Here is a 21,414-nt window from a genome sequence, read left to right as displayed (position 1 = left end):
GCGGGACTGTTGTGCCATCGCCCGGTGGGGATTCGCCTCAGCGCAGAGGGAGAAGAGGAGGGAAGAGACAGTAACCCTAAGATTTTTGCCTCCACCACAGTGAGGATACACTGTGGTGGTGTTAATTTGTGTTTATTGTTGTTTATTATTGTATGATTGTATGTATGACTGCAGGCACGAAATTTCGTTCAGACCGTAAGGTCTGAATGACAATAAAGGTATTCAATTCAATTCAATTCAATTAAATACTTGCAAGATAAGCTCTCACTGTCTTCACTGCGATAAAGCAAATAGAATACAGTATCATTCTTAGCTGCTAATATGCAATGTGTAATATGCATAATACATTTAGCTCCAAGGCTCAAGCAATAATTCCTTAAAAAAAAAAACAACATTTACTAGCAGAGAAGAATTTCACCAAATAAAGAGAGCTCAATGTATTTCATCACAGATAATGGCATTCATCGACAAAAGATTAAAAGGGATGTTTGATTATATCGCAGAAGCCTGAGGAATGTTACTTGTAGGGCACTGCACAATGTTTGTTTTAGTTTAGTTTTCATTTAGTTTAGAGATACAGGCATTTCGGCCCACTGAGTCCACGCCACCCAACATTCACCCTTACACCAGTTCTATCCTACACACTAGGGATAATTTCCAGAAGCCAAATAACCTATTATTTGTCTTTGGAATGTGGGAGGTAACCAGAGCAGCCGGCCAAAACTACATGGTCACGAGGAGAACGTACAAACTCCGTACAGGCACCACCAGTAGTCAGGATCGAACCCAAGGCTCTGGCACTGTGCCGCCTTGGATGGGCCTTTCGAGTATGAGTACTCAACGTTAACACTGTACATCACTGAAGGTAAGTCAAACTTTGCATCAAATGTTAGGAAACAAACTCCCTGCAGTAGAAGCCAAGCAATGGCAGACCTTGAAATCAAATGCAATTATTACCCCCACTTTCCCTTCATATCACAGGGTGAGCTAGCGATGTTTTATTTAACAAAGCAATGTCTGTTGCATCAGTCGACATCCCAGATTATGGTGATGATTATGATACCATGCTAGTTTATTTTGTTATATGTCAGATAGGACTAATTAAAAAAATATTTATCCATTAATAGAAAATTATTGGGAGTGCGTAGGATGAAGCCCAAATTCCCAATAAGCCAACATTTTCCACAGGGAGCAATAATTTGTAAAATTCATTTGATTTTTATGGATGATGGAAATAGTGTAGCATTTAGGTTAATATCTCTAAAGAGTGAGCAAAATAAATGTTTGTGCATTTCTCCATAATAGACAATAGACAAAAGGTGCAGGAGTAGCCTATTCGGCCCTTCGAGCCAGCACTGCCATTCACTGTGATCATGGCTGATCATCCACAATCAGTACTCCGTTCATGCCTTCTCCCCATATCCCTTGGCTCTGCGATCTTTAAGAGCTCTATCTAACTCTCTCTTGAAAGCATCCAGAATATCGACCTCCACTGCCTTGAGGCAGAGAATTCCACAGATTCAGGGTGAAAACGTTTTTCCTCATCTCCGTTCTAAATGGCCTACCCCTTATTCTTAAACTGTGGCCCCTGGTTCTGCACCCCCCCCCCCCCCCCCCCCCCCCCCCCAACATCGGGAAAATGTTTCCTGCCTCTAGCGTGTCCAATCCCTTAATAATCATATAGTGCCCTCCATAATGTTTGGGACAAAGACCCATCATTTATTTATTTGACTCTACAATTTGAGATTTGTTATAGAATAAATCACATGTGGTTAAAGTGCACATTGTCAGATTTTAATAAAGATAATTTTTACACATTTTGGTTTCACCATGTAGAAACTACAGCAGTGTTTATACAGAGTCCCCCATTTCAGGGCACCCTAATGTTTGGGATACAGCAATGTCATGTAAATGAAAGTAGTCATGTTTAGTATTTTGTTGCATATCCTTTGCATGCAATAACTGCTTGAAGTCTGTGATTCATGGACATCACCAGTTGCTGGGTGCCTTTTCTGGTGATGCTCTGCCAGGCCTGTAATGCAGCCATCTTTAGCGTATGCTTGTTTTGGGGGCTGGTCCCCTTCGGTTTTCCCTTCAGCATATAAAAGGCATGCTCAATTGGGTTCAGATCGGGTGATTGATGTGGCCACTCAAGAATTGACCATTTTTTAGCTTTGAAAACCTCTTTAGCAGGTTGCTTTAGCAGTATGTTTGGCATCATTGTCTTGCTGTAGAAAGAACCGCCGGCCAATGTGTTTTGAGGCATTTGTTTGAACTTGTGCAGATAGGATGTGTTTAAACACTTCAGAATTCATTATGCTACCATCAGTAGTTGTATCATCAACGAAGATAAGTGAGCCAGTACCTTCAGCAGCCATACATGCCCAGGCCATAACACCCCCACCACCATGTTTCAAACATGAGGTGGTATGGTTTGGATCTTCGGCAGTTCCTTCTCTCCTCCATACTTTGCTCTTGCCATCACTCTGGTAGAAGTTAATCTTCGTCTCATCTGTCCACAGGACCTTTTTTTCCAGAACTATGGCTGCTCTTTAAAGTATTTCTTGACAAACTGTAACCTGACCATCCTATTTTTGCGGCTAACAAGTTGCTTGCATCTTGCAGTGTAGCCTCTGTATTTCTGTTCATGAAGTCTTCTGTGGACAGTGGTCATTGACAAATCCACCCTGACTCCTGAAGAGTGTTTCTGATCTGTCGGACAGGTGTTTGGGGATTTTTCTTTATTATAGAGAGAATTCCTCTGTCATCAGCTGTGGAGGTCTTCCTTGGCCTGCCCGTCCCTTTGCGATTAGTAAGCTCACCAGTGCTCACTTCTTAATGACGTTGCAAACAGTTGATTTTGGTAAGCCTAAGGTCTGGCTGATGTCTCTAACAGTTTTATTCTTGTTTCTCAGTCTAATAATGGCTTATTTTACTTTCATTGGCACAACTTTGGTCCTCATGTTGATAAACAGCAATAAAAGTTTCCAAAGGTGATCAAAAGACTGGAGGAAAGACAGTGCTGAGAGCTCTCTTATACCTGCATTAAGGAGGCATTTAAACACACCTGAGCAATTACAAACACCCGAGAAGCCTTGTGTCCCAAATATTATGGTGCCCTGAAATGGGGGGACTATGTATAAACACAGCTGTAATTTCTACATGGTGAAACCAAAATGTATAAAAATATCCTTTAATAAAATCTGACAATGTGCACTTTAACCATATGTGCTTTTTTTCTATTACAATTCTCAAATTATGGAATACAGAGGCAAATAAATAAATTATGGGTCTTTGTCCCAAACGTCATGGAGGGCACTGTATGTTTCAATAAGATTCCCTCTCATCATAAATTCCAGTGTATACAAGTCCAGCCATTCTTTCAACATAAGACAGTCCAGCCATCCCTGGAATTAACCTCGTGAACCTACGCTGCGCTCCCTCAATAGCAAGAATGTCCTCCCTCAAATTTGGAGACCAAAGCTGCACACAATACTCCAGGTATGGTCTCATTAGGGCCCTGTGCAAGTGCAGAAGGACCTCTTTGCTCCTATAATCAACTCCTCTTGTTATGAAGGCCAACATGCCATTAGCTTTCTTCACTGCCTGCTGTACCTGCATGCTTACTTTCAGTGACGGATGCACAAGAACACCCAGATCTCGTTGTACTTCCCCTTTTCCTAACTTGACACCATTCAGATAATAATCTGCCTTCCTGTTCTTGCCTCCAAAGTGAATAACCTCACATTTATCCACATTAAACTGCATCTGCCCACTCACCCAACCTGTCCAAGTCACCCTGCATTCTCATAGCATCCTCCTCACAGTTCACACTGCCACACAGCTTTGTGTCATCTGCAAATTTGCTAATGCTACTTTTAATCACTTCATCTAAATCATTAATGTATATTGTAAATAGCTGCGGTCCCAGCACTGAGCCTTGCGGTACCCCACTAGTCACTGCCTGCCATTCTGACAGGGACTCGTTTATTCCTACTCTTTTTTTCCTGTCGGCCAATCAATTTTCTATCCATGTCAGTACCCTACCCCCAATACCATGTACTCTAATTTTACCAACTAATCTCCTATGTGGGACCTTATCAAAGGCTTTCTGAGAGTACAGGTACACTACATCCACTGGCTATCCCTTGTCCATTTTCCTAGTTACATCCTCAAAAAATTCCAGAAGATTAGTCAAGCATGATTTCCCCTTCTTAAATCCATGCTGATTTGGACCGATCCTGTTACTGTTATCCAAATGTGCCGCTATATCATCTTTTATAATTGACTCAAGTATCTTCCCCACCACCGATATCAGGCTAACTGGTCTATAATTCCGTTTTCTCTTTCCCTCCTTTCTTAAAAAGTGGGATAACATTAGCTACCTCCCAATCCACAGGAACTGATCCTGAATCTAAAGAACATTGGAAAATGATCACCAATGCGTCTAGAGCCACCTCCTTAAGTACCCTGGGATGCAGACCATCAGGCCCTGGGGATTTATCAACCTTCAGTCCCATCAGTCTACCCAACACCATTTCCTGCCTAATGTGAATTTCCTTCAGTTCCTCCGTCACCCTAGATCCTCTTGCCACTAGTACATCTGGGAGATTGATTGTGTCTTCCTTAGTGAAAACAGATCCAAAGTACCTGTTCAACTTGTCTGTCATTTCCTTGTTCCCCATAATAAGTTCACCGGTTTCTGTCTTCAATGGACTCATATTTGTCTTACCTAATTTTTTCCTATTCACATACCTAAAGAAGCTTTTACTATCCTCCTTTATATTCTTGACTAGCTTACCTTCGAACCTCATCCTTTCTCCCCGTATTGACTTTTTAGTTATCTTCTGTTGCTCTTTAAAAGTTTCCCAATCCTCTGGCTTCCCGCTCATCTTTGCTATTTTATAGCAAAGATTTTCGGCCCGAAACGTCACCTATTTCCTTCGCTCCATAGATGCTGCTGCACCCGCTGAGTTTCTCCAGCATTTTTGTGTACCTTTGCTATTTTATACTTCTTCTCTTTTATTTTTATACTGTCCTTGACTTCCCTTGTCAGCCACGGTCGCCTCTTATTCCCCTATGAAGTACAAAACCAAATATTATAGAGTTTCACCCACCATGTGCAAGTGGGGAGGTTTTGAAATGTTGTGGTTGATGTCCTCAATTAATGCCAGTAGCTTTCTTCTAATGTCAGTACACCTGAATGAAAGTGCATGTATCTGACCTGCTGCTGTGCAGCAACAGATGAATCGGAGAATATCGAGCAGGAGAAAATCATGCTTTGTCAAATTGTCTTCAGATAAAATGTTCTTTGCTCCTGAAAGAGAGTTGAAAGAGAAAATGATGAAAGTGCAACATTATGTTCCTACGTAAATTATTTAAGAAAATGGCAAAGTGGTAAAATTAATCTATTAATATAATCAATGGCTCTATTCTGTAACAATAGAAAGCTATTTTAAGTCGAAGAGTTTCTTTCCCTTAATAAAAGTGTATTCGAGTCTGAACTAGCTTTCTATCGTTAAATAATTAAGTCTGTTGCATTGGCTTTTTTAGCATCAATGTGAAGCATGTGCCTGAAGCATCAATTTATCTTATTTTAAAATTGTAGTAACAAAGATTCTGTGTATTTTATTTCTTTATGAAATGTCAACCTTCTGGATCAGGTTCCACAGTCACTCCTTTTCACCTCACCCATGTGACTGCTACTTTTGAATCTATAAAGAAGATTAGTGTAACATGAAAAGCATAATTTCTGAGAGAAATATCTCCACAAATCCTCAGAACATCCACAATTATGTATCATCATCTCCAGCCCTATTTAGGTGCCTGTAACATACTATAAGGGCACGTGGTAGAACCAGATTCAGTAACAATGCCCAAGAGACATTTAGACAAACACACGCATGGGCAGGAAATAGAAGGATCGGGACCACGCGCAGGCAGATGGGATAAGTTTAATTTGGCATTGTGTTAGGTGCAGACTTGGTGGGCCGAAGGGTCTATTCCTTCGCTGTACTTTTCTATGTTCTATGTAGGCAAGCACTTTCTTGACCAGGGATGCTGAAATTACTTAAATATCTCTCGTCAAGAATAAGTGTATAAGCACAACGTGCAACTTAGTACTGAGTTGGATGATCAGCCATGATCATATTGAATGGCGGTGCAGGCTCGAAGGGCCGAATGGCCTATTCCGGCACCTAATTTCTATGTTTATAGCCTGTTCAGTTGCAGTAGATGGTCGTAAAATGAGCCAATGTAGAGCTAATATTTAACATCTAATAATCTTATAAATGTCATACCTATTCCAACCGATGAGTCATTGTTTTCATTATAATCTCCTCCTTCAGGGACTTTGTCGTTATCGTCATCAAAGAGGTCTCCGGATCCATGTCCCTCTGTTTCCATTAAATCATCTTGAAAATCGTCCTTTGCCTCAAAAGCATCACATGGTTTTCCAGTGGGAATTGCCTGTAGTAGATACACCAGTGTTTACACTGAAAGCTATGGATTAGCAGAGAAAATATAATTACCATGTTTAATAACTTTCTGTGCAAACTATTAATAGTGCCAAACACCGTGGATAGATGTGGGGAACTTGTAAGACTTTGGAGTTTAGAGATACAGCCTGGAAACAGGCCCTTCGACCCATTGAGACTGCGCCGACCAGCGATCCCCATACACTTAACACTACCCTACACACTAGAGACAATATTACAATTTTGCCAAAGCCAATTAACCTACAAACTGGCACGTCTTTGTAGTGTGGGAGGACACCAGAGAACCCGGAGAAAACCCACGTGATCACAAGGGAGAGCGTACAAATTGGATGCTCTTTCCTCAAGATTATTTAATAAATATTGCAGTGTGGCATCGACTGCCCTTTTATAGCCATGATTGCATACAGTACAGAAAGATTATGCAGAACCTGACTTTTTCACATCCCTGTTTGCTATGGTGCATCCTACAAAAGGCTGCAAAAAATATAAAATCTCTTTCCACCTTACTTGGCTAAGATGATTCACACAGCTAAAAAACATGACAGGGACACCTACAAAAACAACACTGTTGTGTTGAAGCATCCTTATATGCAACATATCCTGATTCTTCTTCAGGAGGTCATAGGTCTATTAATGTTGGTCCACAGTTTACAATTGGTTTTTGAGGATCATGTGTAGATGGAAGTATCACTGCCAACAGTCTAAGTTTATGTTGGTGCTCCATTCAGCAGCTTTGTGATCAGTTGTAAAATATAATCTAAAGAATCGTAGGCCCCCCTCGGTCATGACTGACCATAGGTGATGCATCCTAGTTGTTGGGTCAGATGCAAGCCTGGGCGATGTCATATGGAGGACAGGCTGTTGCCCATGCAGCACGTCCCCTCTCTCCACGTCGCTGATCGATCCAAAGGAACAGCTGGGCTGTTACAGCTTGGCATCAGCGCCGTCGCAGGAGCTGCCAGAGTGAGGTTGTGGACAACGACGAACTGCCTTAGGGGCTCCGACTCCAGATTTTCTTGAGGTTTACTCCTGGAGCCTTTTCCATGACTGGATATGGCCACAAGACAGTGGTGGTTTTAAATCAGAGTTTTCCCTCTCCTAGATGGACTGCCTTCCCAGGCTGACGAGCCCCAATCTAAAGAATACATATTCTTATACTAAACTAATTATTGAATTTGATAACGTCATGAATAATCACATGCAATTTTCACCCAGAAATAGGACAAGCCATCCAGGACAAACAAGGCTTTCTGCAGCTCACAACAAATATTATTAATGCAACTAACTAATTGAGCTTAGACGAAAATATAACAAGAGCCATTCCAGCTTCTCAAAAGCCAGTGGTTGAAGCTGAGAAAAGAAACCTTGGAAGAGGTGTAATAAATGTCAGAAGCAAGAAACATTTCGGAGTCCAGGTATCCAAAGCACACCACTGGATTAATTTCAACAAAAAATGTTGGAATTCATGCAGAAACAATCACAATTAAAGAATACAATTTCTCACAAGACATTGTTGCATAGGCCAGAAATAAAATCATTCAATTTTTTGGTATAACACATTACTCATTAACGTTCCTATTTTTACAGCCAATGCCAGAAGTTGGGGCAGTTAGTGTAGATAAAGCAGGGATTCTGCAGAAGGGCTTGGACAGGTTGGGAGAGTGGGCAGAGAAGTGGCAGATGGAATATAGTGTAGCAAAGTGTGGAGTCATGCATTTTGGTAGTAGGAATAAAGGCATAGACTATTTTCTAAATGGGAAGAGAATCCAGAAATCGGAGGTGAAATGGGATTTGGGAGTGCTGGTGCCGGATTACTAAAAAGTTAATCTGCTAGTCGAATTGGGAGTAAAGAAAGCAACGCCAGCATTTATTTTGAGAGAGTTTGTATACAAAAACAGGGATGTAATGCTGAAGCTCTATAAGGTGCTGGTCGGCCACATTTGGAATATTGATAGCCATTTTGGGCACCATATCTGAGGAAGGATGCGCTGCTCTGGAGAAGGTCCAGAGGAGGTTTACAAGAATGATCACAAATGATGAGCGTTAACCTACTAATTCCTGGGGACCTCATTGAAACGTACAGAATAGTGAAAGGCATGGATAGAGTGGATGTGGAGAGGATGTTTCCACTAGTGGGAGAGTCTAGGACTAGAGGTCAGCCTCAGAATTAAAGGAGATTTTAGGAAGGAGATGAGGAGGAATTGCTTTAGTGAGAGGGTGGTGATTCTGTGGAATTATTTGCCACAGAAGGCTGTGGATATATTTAAGGCAGAGATATATAGACAGATTCTTCATTAGTACAGGTGTCAGAGGTTATGGGGAGAAGGTAGGAGAATGTGATGGAGGGAGAGGTAGATCAGCCATGATTGAATGGCGGTGTAGACTTGACGTGCCAAATGCCCCAATTCTGCTCCTATCACATGCTCTTAGGAAGTTACCAGCAGTAACCAAGTCATTCCCTTCTAATGACTGGAGGAGGTGAAAATTGTTCATACTTGTTTATATGTCTCTCCACATCTACCATTTAAGATTGGAGGTTGGTCTCTAACTTGGAGAAGGTTAAATTATCTTGGTGTCTCTTTACGTAAGAATTTGAAGCTTTAAGGGCCTGTCCCACTTGGCGATTTTTTTCGGCGACCGCCGTCAGTCAGTCAGCAGAACATGTCAAAATACAGCGGCGACAAAGAAAAGTTGCGATACCTGAGGAAACATCACGCGTCATAGGTCATCACGCCATGTCACCGCCACATCATGCCACAACATTTTCGGTGACCTGATACATCAGTCAATTATGCCGGCAGTCACCGAAAAAATCGCCAAGACGGACAGGCCCTTTAGGAAGCCAAAATAATTCTAATTCGTTGCTTCAAATTTCTCACATAACTGATCATATGGTATATGGTTTTGATTTTTGTTGAAGTATAGCTAGCATGGACTTGATAGGTTGAATGACTTCATTTTGTGACATTAATTTCAATAACATGCTTGATGGATTTTAAAATGATGTAAGGGATGAAAAGATACAACACAAATACAAACACCAATGATACGTAAAATGCTGTTTACATAGAGTGCATTCAGAAAGTATTCAGACCCGTCCACTTTTTGCACATTTTGTTACGTTACACCCTTATTCTAAAATGGATTAAATTCTTTTTTTTTTTTTATCATCAATTTATACAATAGACAAATGGTGCAGGGTAGGCCATTCAGCCCTTCGAGCCAGCACCACCATTCAATGTGATCATGGCTGAACATCCACAGTCAGTACCCCGTTCCTGCCTTCTCCCCATATCTCCGGACTCCACAATCTTCAAGAGCCCTATCAACCTGTCTCTTGAAAGTGTCCAGAACCATCCTCCACCGCCCTCAGAGGCAGAGAATTCCACAGACTCACAACTCTGTGTGAAAAATACACAATACCCCATAATAAAAAAGCGGAAACAAGTGTTTAGAAATTTTTGCAAAGTAATTAGAAACAAAGAACTAAAATATCACATTTACATAGGTATTCAGACCCTTTACTCAGTACTTTGTTGAGGCACCTTTGGCAGCGATTACAGCAGGGGTCGGCAACCTACGGCCCATAACCCGAAATCACCCGGCCCGCAGGCATATTTTTTTTTGTCCGATGCGGTACTGCTCTCTCTGGAAGACGTCGATGTTGAGTGTGGGGGAGTCCCAGCTGTGACGTGTTTCCCGTAGGTAGGTCTGTGGGCAGTTGGGTGCCTCAGGCAGGCTGTCCCGGGATGAGGAGTCCGTGCTGCAGTTGATGGTGTCATTGGAGATGAGTGTGCTGTCCAGGCTCTCGTTGTCCCCATCAGACAGTTCGGCCTCTGCCTTGCTGTTGCGACTGGCCTCTCCGGGGGGGTCCAGGCGGCGGGGAGCGGGCGGGGGAGGGACCTCGTGGACGGGTAAGGGAGGCAGGGAGGGTTGGGCCTCTGCCTCGTCGTAGCCCAGCTGCCGGCCTAGCGAGCCCCACTCAGACCGGTCGCTCATGTCCACTGAACTGTTGCTGGGCAGCTCGATGGTGAGCAGCGGCAGGTGGGCAGCGCGACGCCGGTAGTCCTGGCACTCCGAGCAGGCAGCCGCCCTCCTGGCCCCTGCCTCGCCCTCCCTCACTGGGGGCACCAAAGGCTCGGTGGAGGCTAGCGTTGACCGGGCTCCCTCTCCCTCCTCTAAGTATAGTGCCTTTGAAACAAAACTACAACTGTATTATTACCTCCATTTATGGCGATAGATGTGGCCCGCCATCCGCACAGACATGGGTGGTTGCCCACCCCTGGATTACAGCCTCGAGTCTTCTTGGGTATTACGCTACAAGCTTGGCACACCTGTATTTGGGTAATTTCTCCCATTCTTCTTTGCAGATCCTCTCAAGCTCTGTCAGGTTGGATCGGGAGCCTCGATGCACAGCTATTTTCAGGTCCCTCCAGAGATATTCGATCGGGTTCAAGTTTGGGCTCTGGCTGGGCCACGCAAGGACATTCACAGACTTGTCACGAAGCCTCTCCAGCGTTGTCTTGGCTGTATGCTTAGGGTCGTTGTCATTTTGGAAGGGGAACCTCTGCCCCAGTCTGAACGCTCTGGAGCAGGTTTTCATCAAGGATCTCTCTTTACTTTGCTCTGTTCATCTTTCCCTCGATCCAGACTAGTCGCCCAGTTCCTGCCGCTAAAAAACATCCCAACAGCATGATGCTGCCACCACCATGCTTCACCGTAGGTATGGTATTGGCCAGGTGATGAGCGGTGCCTGGTTTCTTCCAGACGCGACACTTGCCATTCAGGCCAAAGAGTTAAATCTTGGTTTTATCAGACCAGAGAATCTTGTTTAGGTGCCTTTTGGCAAACTCCAAGCGAGCTGTCATGTGCCTTTTACTGAGGAGTGGCTTCAGTCCGGCCTTAAAGGCCTGATTGGTGGGATACTGCAGATATAGTTGTCCTTCTGGAAGGTTCTCCCATCTCCACAGAGGAACTCTGGAGCTCTGTCAGAGTGACCATTGGGTTCTTGGCCATCTCCCTGACCAAGGCCCTTCTCCCCCGATTGTTCAGTTTGGCCGGGCAGCCAGCTCTATGAAGGGTCCTGGTGGTTTCAAATTTCTTTCATTTAAGAATGACGGAGGCCACTGTGCTCTTCGGGACTTGCAATGCTGCAGAAATTGTTTTATACCCTTCCCCAGATTTGTGTCTCGACATAATCCTGAGTCAGAGGTCCACGGACAATTCTTTCATTATCAAGGCTTAGTTTTTGCTCTGACGTGCACTGTCAACTGCGGGACCTTATAAAGACAGGTGTGTGCCTTTCCAAATCATGTACAATCATTTAATTTACCAGTGGTGGACTCCAATCAAGTTGTAGAAACATCTCAAGGATAATCAATGAAAATAGGATGCAACGAAGCTCAATTTTGAGTGTCATAGCACCTGCTGCCCACAGACCTACTTATAGGAAACACGTCACAGCTGGGACTCCCCCACGCTCAACAAAGGCAGTACCGCATCGGACTAAAAAAAAAATATGCCTGCAGGCTGGGTGATTTCGGGTTATGGGCCGTAGGTTGCCGACCCTGCTGTAATTGCTGCCAAAGGTGCCTCGACAAAGTACTGAGTAAAGGGTCTGAATACTTATGTAAATGTGATATTTCAATTATTTCTTTAATTTCTTTGCAAAAATTTCTAAACACCCGTTTTCGCTTTTTTATTACGGGGTATTGTGCGTAGATTGATGATAAAAACATTTTTTAATCCATTTTAGAATAAGGCTGTAACATAACAAAATGTGGAAAAAGTGAAGGGGTCTGTATACTTTCTGAATGCACTGTAATTGCATGGTTTGTAGTATTGAGAAGACAGAAGAATTTAAATTCAGATTACACAATCAGCAATGCACTTAAATTTTTTTTATCTTTCAATCTTAAGAACTTGCAATTAGTTTCTTACCAGCCGTCGACAAACTTCCACGAGGTCATTCATAAATCTTGCTGCGAATAGTTGAAGAAAGAGAACAGATGAGTGCTTCTTTGGCCAGTGCTGCTAAAATGATTGAAGAAATAGTTTACGTCACGGAGATAGAATTTTTCTGGCATATTTTTGTAATACTAAATTGGATGGTAATTTTATGAGATCAACATAGATAAAATACATGGCAAATTTATAAATATTAACCAATTACAAAAGACAATAATATTGTGGGAGTGGGAGTGGCTGCGCTGCCTTGCAGCTGCGGCTCGCCTGCAGTCCGTTTGTCTTTTCTGTTTTTTGTTTTCTTTTGTTCTGTTTTTGCGGTTTGTTTCGGTTTGTTTGGCTGTGTGTGTGTGTGGGGGGGTGGGTGTGGTGTGTTTTTTGGCTCTTCCTTCGGGGGGGGATGCGACTTTTTCGGCTGTATCCCCCGTCTCCGTGTCCGTCTGCGCTGAGGCCTATCGCGGAGCTGGCGGCCTCCAACTGCGACCGACCTCGAGGCTGTGGAGGCTGTGGAGCAGAGCCAGGACTTACCAACGCGAGCCTGGCCGACTTCGGGACTGTGGTTGCGGTGCGGCACAACTTCCGACCCGACTTTGGAGCCTCGGAGGCTCGGCCGCGGGCCAGTGGGCCAGTGGACGACATCATCGGGAGCTCGAGTTCTGTTTTCCGGAGCTCCCACAACTACAGCTGCGTCCGCTGGTCTGGAGGACGGCAGCTTCGGCAGCTTCGACCGCCCCGGGCCGCGGAGTTTGAACCGGCCCGTTTGCGGAGCTCGGATTCAGCCTGCGGGACTTACCCGGCGGGGTCATAACATCGGAGGCTTGGATTGCCTCAGCGCAGAGGGAGAGCAAGGAGGGAAGAGACAATGACTTTGGGACTTTAAACTGTGTTGAGTGTTTGTTATTTATTCTATGTTATGACTGTAGGCTAAACCATATTGTTTGTTTTGTTTTTGTTTTTGTCTTTTGTTTTTACCTTGTTTGGGATGTGTTTATCTTGTGTGGGACTAAAGATGGAAATTAGCTACTGGCTACAATCTTGCATATTACATGCAAATGTTTTATTAATATGCACTGTCCCTAATAAAATCAATTCAATTCAAATTAATATGTAATTCTCATCTTAAACAAGAAAATCCAATAAATAATAAGAGTTCTGACTCAAAATGTAACCTGTCCATTGCTGCCTGATCTGCTGAGTTTTTCCAGCACTTTTCAATAAAATAGCAATTGTAAATCAATATTACATATACTATACTATATAAATCAATACTATATAATATACTATATAAATCAATAATATATCTATCTATATACTTTTAAAACAGTGTGTGTGTGTGTGTGCGCGTGCGTGCGTGTGAGAGAGAGAGATTTTGCCTTTGAAACGCATCTCCTCGTAAACCAGACGCCGAAACGGGGAAATGTTTACATATTTCAGTAGAGATTTTCCTTGTGATTTTAGAAATCCACTCCTCTGTAAATTTGGTCAATTATTTCCCCGACATTTTTTATTAAATTCATTGACCAATCTGACCTTTTTAAAAAAAAAATCTGATCGTTGCCCAGCTGCAATGACGGTGACATTTTTACGTATTCTGGTAGAAATTTTCCTTATAATTAAAAAAATCTGTAAATCTGGTTGATTATTTCATGAGTTATTTGCTAAAATTTATCAACAATCTGACATTTAAAAAAAATATAACGGCTGCCCAGCTGCTGACCTCACAATGCCTTTCCTCGTGGCCCGCCCACCAATCCCCCCCCCCCCCCACTCTGGATTAATGCAGCTGCTGTCAACGCGCATGCGCAGTTTTCTCGCAAATTAAGAACCCCCCGTTCTTCAAAAAGCACAGAAAAGAACGAGAAATTTCTGCAGATCCCGAGGTCACCGGCACTCACGTGCTGAAGAGCTTTCTCCTCGTTGCCAGGGCAGCTTGTAAAAACACGCCCCTCCTCCGCCCACTCACTCCAGCTGTGGGTTACCAGAGAGTCAGGCCGGTTCTGTCTCTCTCTCCACTTTTCGCAGCCCACTCACTCGCCCGGCTCCTTCACCTCCTACCCCCCCCCCCCCTCTCTCTCCCCCTTCCTCTCTCTCTGCCCTCGCTCTCTATACGCACCTGCGAGTTGGGGGGTATGCGTCGGTGGATGGGGCGGTTATGGGGTAAAAGGAGAAAATTAATAATATTAATATAATATCAAGGGGGTAGTTAGTGTGTGTGTGTGTGTGTGTGTGGTGGTTAATGTGTGTGTGACCCCCCCCCCCCCCGCGCCCCCGCAACCGAGCGTTGAGGGGACGGAACCAAATGGGTCCCCCTTGGTCTAGTAGTAACTAAAACTGTAACAGCCTCATATCAATGAAAGATAGTAGATTTAAGTGAGCACCTTATAAATGTCATAAGCACTTTCATAAATACCCCATGCCCTAAAAATTAATTATTTTAAAATGGATTGGCAAAGGTAAAACTGGTAATAGTGAATATCACAGTAAGACTCCAAATAATAGCAATAGAACTAATTAATCAGTAAATTTAGTGTCACTGGGTAAAGAACAGTATTAGGAGTCCCGAATATCTTGCTTTTCTCTGAATATGAAAAGACATAAGCAAACAGAACAATGTTTCATGAGGAATGGTGTTTTTAATTTAGTTTATGGAATCTTAAGGTGAGACTCAATCTAGGACAGCGACTGAAACCACAATTATGTAAATTTAATGTCATTATACAGACTATATATGATTAGGTATATGTATTCTTCCCCTCTGTTATCATACTTCTGAACAGGTCCTTCCATGAGGTTGGGTACAGTCCCAATTCTCCAACCTACATTGCGGGCATTAGACTTTTTCTTTGGAACTCTTATGCTACAATGCTAAGAACTATATTTTCGTATCTTTCTACCTTTTGTACTTGTACCGTTTGGCATGATTCTATTCATGTATATTTTCTGATTTGTTTGGAGAGAATAAAAACAAAAGATTTTCATTGTACCTCATGTGACAATAATAAACCTTAACCTAAATAGGCTGAATGTATTTGCATAATGCGTTTGTAGACAATTGATTGTGTTGAACAGAATACCTTAGTGTGCGAGTGTAGACTTTTTGTGCACACATTAATCAGTGTTTTCAGAGAGTTGAGCTTAACCTCTTCATTAAGATCATTTCGCGTTGTAGAAATGTGTTCACCAACATTCTGCATAAAAGACTATAAGATGAGAAAAATAAATTAAGTTTAGTTTAGAGCTACAAGCATGGAAACAGGCGCTTCAGCCCACCGAGTCCGCGCCGACCACCAATTCCCGCACACGAACAGTAATTTACACACATTAGTGACAATTTACAATTTTACTGAAGCCAATTAACCTTCAAACCTATGTGTTTAAGAAGGAACTGCAGATGCTGGAAAATCGAAGGTACACAAAATGCACGAGAAACTCAGCGGGTGCAGCAGCATCTATGGAGCGAAGGAAATAGGCAACGTTTCGGCCCGAAACGTTGCCTATTTCCTTCGCTCCATAGATGCTGCTGCACCCGCTGAGTTTCTCCAGCATTTTTGTGAACCTCCAAACCTATATGTCTTTGGTTGGATTTTTGTTTTGTTTTTTTTATATGGAAGGGAAAATAGGATTGGCAAATAAAATTTTGGACATTTAATTTCTCTGATCAGTGAGCCTTCAACTGTCTCAATGGTGAATCTGAACATTCTTAATCTCAATGTACGACAGAGTCATTTCAAAAACCCATCAAACATTTGAGGTACATGTGCACAAACAACTACTCATGTTCATCCAGGACAAACTCAAACCAAAATCCTAGTGCTAACAGTATGCTCACTTCACTGTGCCATAGCCAACCCCATATTTTATCCTGATAGTCTTAACATTGTTTTCTTACAAAAGGAGTAACAATATTATTTTAAAGGGTTTGAATTGAATATTAAGCGAAGGAACATCATTGTTATTAACCTACGTAATGGGCCCTGGAACACCAGTCAGCATCCAAATCAATAAAGTAGAGTCAGAACTCAACTATGTACCTTTGCCTTCTGAAATAGCGCAGACGCACATGCATTATCCTCGTTTGTAACACCAATGTCACAATAACATCGGAGCACTCCAATGATAAGATCTGCACAGCGAACATGGCATTCTGGAGGAAGCGTCTGAAAATAGTAAATGTTGTTCAGGTACCATCAGTTACACATTGCCTTTTATTGCAGACTAAATTGTCACTCTCACACGCTCCCGATGAGAGCGAGGAATGTACAAGCTAATTCAGTCAGAAAACATTTTATAATGATTTATTTTTAATGCTGAAAACATTAAACAGTTCAATGCATTGTCACCACAATTCACCCTCAAGCAACTGTATAGAAATCTGTCCAAATGCTATCCTTCCAAATATTTTGTTAACCTTACCATAATTATAAGCATTATGGTAGCGTTGAATAGTTTCCCCATGTGGCTGTAATTCAATCATGGTTTAAAAAGACACGATGATTGTATTCACATTTTCCAAATAGATTTTAAAAATAGACTAAACGTTATAAAAATTGCAACTAACACAAAGTTTGGTTTCAGAATAATGGGTTTTAAATTTCTTGATGTCAGCTGAAAAATTAACAAATTCTTTATTACTTGGAAGTAAATCTCCATGTCAGGCCACATAACATTTAAATAATTTAAACAATAAGGAGATAAAAACAAATTATTTAACAATGAACCATTTGGATTCATAATCTGACAAAGATTCAAATATCCAATTCAGAAATAAAAAATACCTACATTTCCTGTCTATATATCACTGACCCAAAGCAAAAGTAGACACAAAATGCTGGAGTAACTCAGCGGGACAGGCAGCATCTCTGGAGAGAAGGAATGGTTGACGTTTCGGGGTGGAGACCCTTCTTCAGACTGACCCAAAGCATGCGCACTGCCCAAAGCAGATACCTTTTTAGATATCATATCTATATTACTAAAACTCTGTTCTTGACCGGTTTTGGCGATCTGTGCTGCGATTTCCGAGAGAACACCGCCACCTACGGCCGTCATTTTTGGCCACCTTGCTCAGAGCTCCCCTCCGCCGTATGTGTGCCGAGGATTTTTCCCGTTGATTAAAAATGACAGAGATATTAATGTTTTTACAAAATTCCCCATTCTCTCTGCTGGCGGCAGGGGGGAGGGACTATAAAACCAGGAAGTGGCGTGCCTCAATCAGTGTCTGTAAGTGGGAGGAAGGCAGAGGGTCACGTTTCTCTGAGCTGTGAATAACACTGAACACATGTCTACTCAAATGTAAGTGCCCTTAGTGGTTCTAAAATGCTTGCAGAATGTGTCTATTGGTTCTAAAGCTTGCAAAAAATGTCTATTGGTTCTATAGCTTGCCAAAAAAATGTCTATTGGTTCTAAAGCTTGCAGAAAAATGTCTATTGGTTCTAAAGCTTGCAAAAAAATGTCTATTGGTTCTAAGCTTGCAAAAAAATGTCTATTGGTTCTAAAGCTTGCAAAAAATGTATTGGTTCAAAAGCTTGCAAAAAGTGTCTCTATTGGTTCTAAAGCTTGCAAAAATATGTCTATTGGTTCTAAAGCTAGCAAAAAAATGTCTATTGGTTCTAAAGCTTGCAAAAAAATCTATTGGTTCAATAGACATTTTTTTTGCAAGCTTTAGGTTCTAAAGCTTGCAAAAAAATGTCTATTGGTTCTAAAGCTTGCAAAAAATGTCTATTGGTTCTAAAGCTTGCAAAAGAATGTCTATTGGTTCTAAAATGGTTCATATTAGCGCTCCAGAAAGTCCCCCCTCCTCCTCCCCTCCCCCTCCTCCTCCCCTCCCCCTCCTCCTCCCCTCCCCCTCCTCCTCCCCTCCCCCTCCTCCTCCTTGTTGGCTTGGCTTGGGTGTGTCTTGAAATTGAAAGGCACTACTTACTGCAAATGGTGGCTTGGGAGCTTTGGCTTGAAGTTGAAAGGCACTATTACTGCAAATGGTGGCTTGGTTGCTTTGGCTTGCAGTTGAAATGCACTACTTACTGCAAATGGTGGATTGGTTGCTTTGGCTTGAAGTTGAAAGGCACTATTACTGCAAATGGTGGCTTGGGAGCTTTGACTTGAAGTTGATAGGCACTACTTACTGCAAATCGTGGCTTGAAGTTGAAATGCACTACTTCCTGCAAATGATGGCTTGGGTGTGGCTTGAAGTTGAAAGGCACTACTTGCTGCAAATAGGGGGGCATGGGTGTGGCTTGAAGTTGAAAGGCATTACTTCCTGCAAATGCTGGCATGAAGTTGAAAGGCACTATTACTGCAAATGGTGGCTTGGTTGCTTTGGCTTGAAGTTGAAAGGCACTATTACAGCAAATTGTGGCTTGGTTGCTTTGGCTTGAAGTTGAAAGGCACTACTTATTGCAAATGGTGACTTGGGAGCTTTGACTTGAAGTTGAAAGGCACTACTTCCTGCAAATGGTGACTTGGTTGCTTTGGCTTGAAGTTGAAAGGCACTACTTACTGCAAATGGTGGCTTGGTTGCTTTGGCTTGAAGTTGAAAGGCACTATTTACTGCAAATGGTGGCTTGGGTGTGGCTTGAAGTTGAAAGACACCAGTTACTGCAAATGATGGCGTGGGTGTGGCTTGAAGTTGAAAGGCACTACTTACTGCAAATGGTGGCTTGGGTGCAATGGCTTGAAGTTAAAATGCATTACTTACTGCAAATGGGGGCGTGGGTGCATTGGCTTGAAGTTGAAAGGCACTACTTACGGCAAATGGTGGCTTGGGTGCTTTGGCATTAAGTTGAAAGGCACTGCAAATGGTGGCATGAAGTTTGAAAGGCACTATTTACTGCAAATGGTGGCTTGGGAGCTTTGACTTGAAGTTGAAAGGCACCTCTTACTGCTAATGGTGGCTTGGGTGTGGCTTGAAGTTGGAAGGCACTACTTACTGCAAATTGTGGCTTGAAGTTGAAAGGCACTACTTACTGCAAATGGTGGCATGAAGTTGAAAGACACTACTTACTGCAAATGGTGGCTTGGGTGCTTTGGCTTGCAGTTGAAAGACAGTACTTACTGCAAATGATGGCTTGGGTGTGGCTTGAAGTTGAAAGACCACTGACTGCAAATGGTGGCTTGGGTGTGGATTGAAGTTGAAAGGCACTACTTACTGCAAATGGGGGGTGTGGGTGCATTGGCTTGAAGTTGAAAGGCATTATTTACTGCAAATGGTGGCATGAAGTTGAAAGGCACTACTTACTGCAAATGTTGTCTTGGGCGCTTTGGCTTGAAGTTGAAAGCACTACTTACTGCAAATGGTGGCTTGAAGTTAAAAGGCACTAACTGCAAATGATGGCTTGGGTGTGGCTTGAAGTTGAAATACACCACTTACTGCAAATGGTAGCTTGGGTGTGGCTTGGGAGCTTTGAAGTTGAAAGGCACTACTTACTGCAAATGATGGCTTAGGTGTGGCTTGAAGTTGAAAGACACCATTTACTGCAAATGGTAGCTTGGGTGTGGCTTGAAGTTGAAAGACACCACTTACTGCAAATGGTAGCTTGGGTGTGGCTTGAAGTTGAAAGGCACTACTTACTGCAAATGATGGCTTGGGTGTGGCTTGAAGTTGAAGCACCACTTACTGCAAATGGTGGCTTGGGAGCTTTGAAGTTGAAAGGCACTACTTACTCCAAATGGTGGCTTGGGTGCTTTGGCTTGAAGTTAAAAGGCACTACTGTAAATGCACTTCCTGTTTGCACTGTATATTGATTTTAGATAAAACGCTACCACTTATGGCTGTGATTTTTGGCCATCTTACTCAGTCCCCCGCCGCTGAGCAGAGGCAGAGAATTCTTCCCATCAATGAAAAATAAAAATGTTATTAGCTTTTAAAAAAATGTTGAGAATCTCTCTCCTGTCAATCACTCCATGAAAGCCACTCCTTTTCTGGTGGCGGGGGGGGGGGGGGGGGGGGAGGGGTTATAAAACCCGGAAATGTGGGTGTGGTTCCGTCTCTGCAAGATGGAGGAGGGAGATGTCACGACTCGCTGTCTTTAGTGGCTTTGCACCCTACTTCAAATGGTATGAAACTGCACTTGAATTTGGTGGCCTTGCACCCTGCTAGAAGTGGTAAGAAACTGCACTTGAATTTGGTGGCCTTATACCCTGCTTGAAATAGAATTTCAAGGATTAGCCGCGAGTCAACTGCCAGCCCACCAGCCATGAGTGCGTGAGTTGCCAGCACAACAGGCTTGATTGACTGAGACGACAGCCCAAGAATCCATTTGGCGCACAATTTGCATACTAGCCCTCTGGAAACCAGTCCCTTCAGCCCATAACCCCCATACTAACGCTCCAGAAAGCCCCCCCCCCCCCCCCCAACTGGCCACCAATATTAGAATTGGTGGAGAGGTGGAATATTGCATTGGATGACCAGCCCTCCTGTGTGAGGCTGGGACCCAACGGGTCCCACTTAGTCTAGTACTTATTAAAAATCTGATCTTGTTATTGTGTATATGTGGTTGTCTTTACATCTTCGCAAAAACACTACGCGGTAACGATAACATTTTTACATATTCCGATTTACATATTTCCCCTCGAGACCGGGATCACCTTATCTGAACATTTTGTGCTTTATTTCTTGACTTATTCTCGACTCATTACTGATTAAAAGTCTAAAAAAGTCAAAGACTTTGAAATTAAAACCACCAGCTTCAACTAATGAAGTCACAATGGCTCTGCTAGCAGTGATCAGCCTCAGTGAAGATTTCATCCTATATTTGACACGTTATTTGCGATTAAAAGTTTAAAAATGCCAACTTTCCCAAGATGTTTACATATTCTAATTCACATTTTCCCGCTCTAGGTAGAAACACCTTCACTGAACATTTTATGCTTTATTTCTCAACTTATTACTGATTAATGTTTAAAAAAATCGAAAGACTGAATTTAAAACGACCAGCTTCAACTGATGACGTCACAATGG

The 21,414-nt window shown here is 42.6% G+C and overlaps 1 protein-coding gene across 1 annotated transcript in view; it reads right to left on the bottom strand.

The window, feature by feature from the left end:
• atm (ATM serine/threonine kinase) overlaps positions 1-21,414 on the bottom strand; it is a 183,993-nt gene that overhangs the window by 83,890 nt on the left and 78,689 nt on the right. The window contains 5 exon segments of the mRNA XM_033023432.1: positions 5,118-5,317; positions 6,300-6,468; positions 12,438-12,530; positions 15,536-15,661; positions 16,493-16,618. Coding sequence (XP_032879323.1) covers positions 5,118-5,317; positions 6,300-6,468; positions 12,438-12,530; positions 15,536-15,661; positions 16,493-16,618 — 714 coding nt within the window.

Source organism: Amblyraja radiata, chromosome 6, assembly GCF_010909765.2.
Source record: "Amblyraja radiata isolate CabotCenter1 chromosome 6, sAmbRad1.1.pri, whole genome shotgun sequence".
Classification (NCBI taxonomy): Eukaryota; Metazoa; Chordata; class Chondrichthyes; order Rajiformes; family Rajidae; genus Amblyraja; species Amblyraja radiata.
The sequence above is the reverse complement of the archived record's forward strand: the minus strand, read 5'-3'. Positions and strand labels throughout refer to the sequence as shown.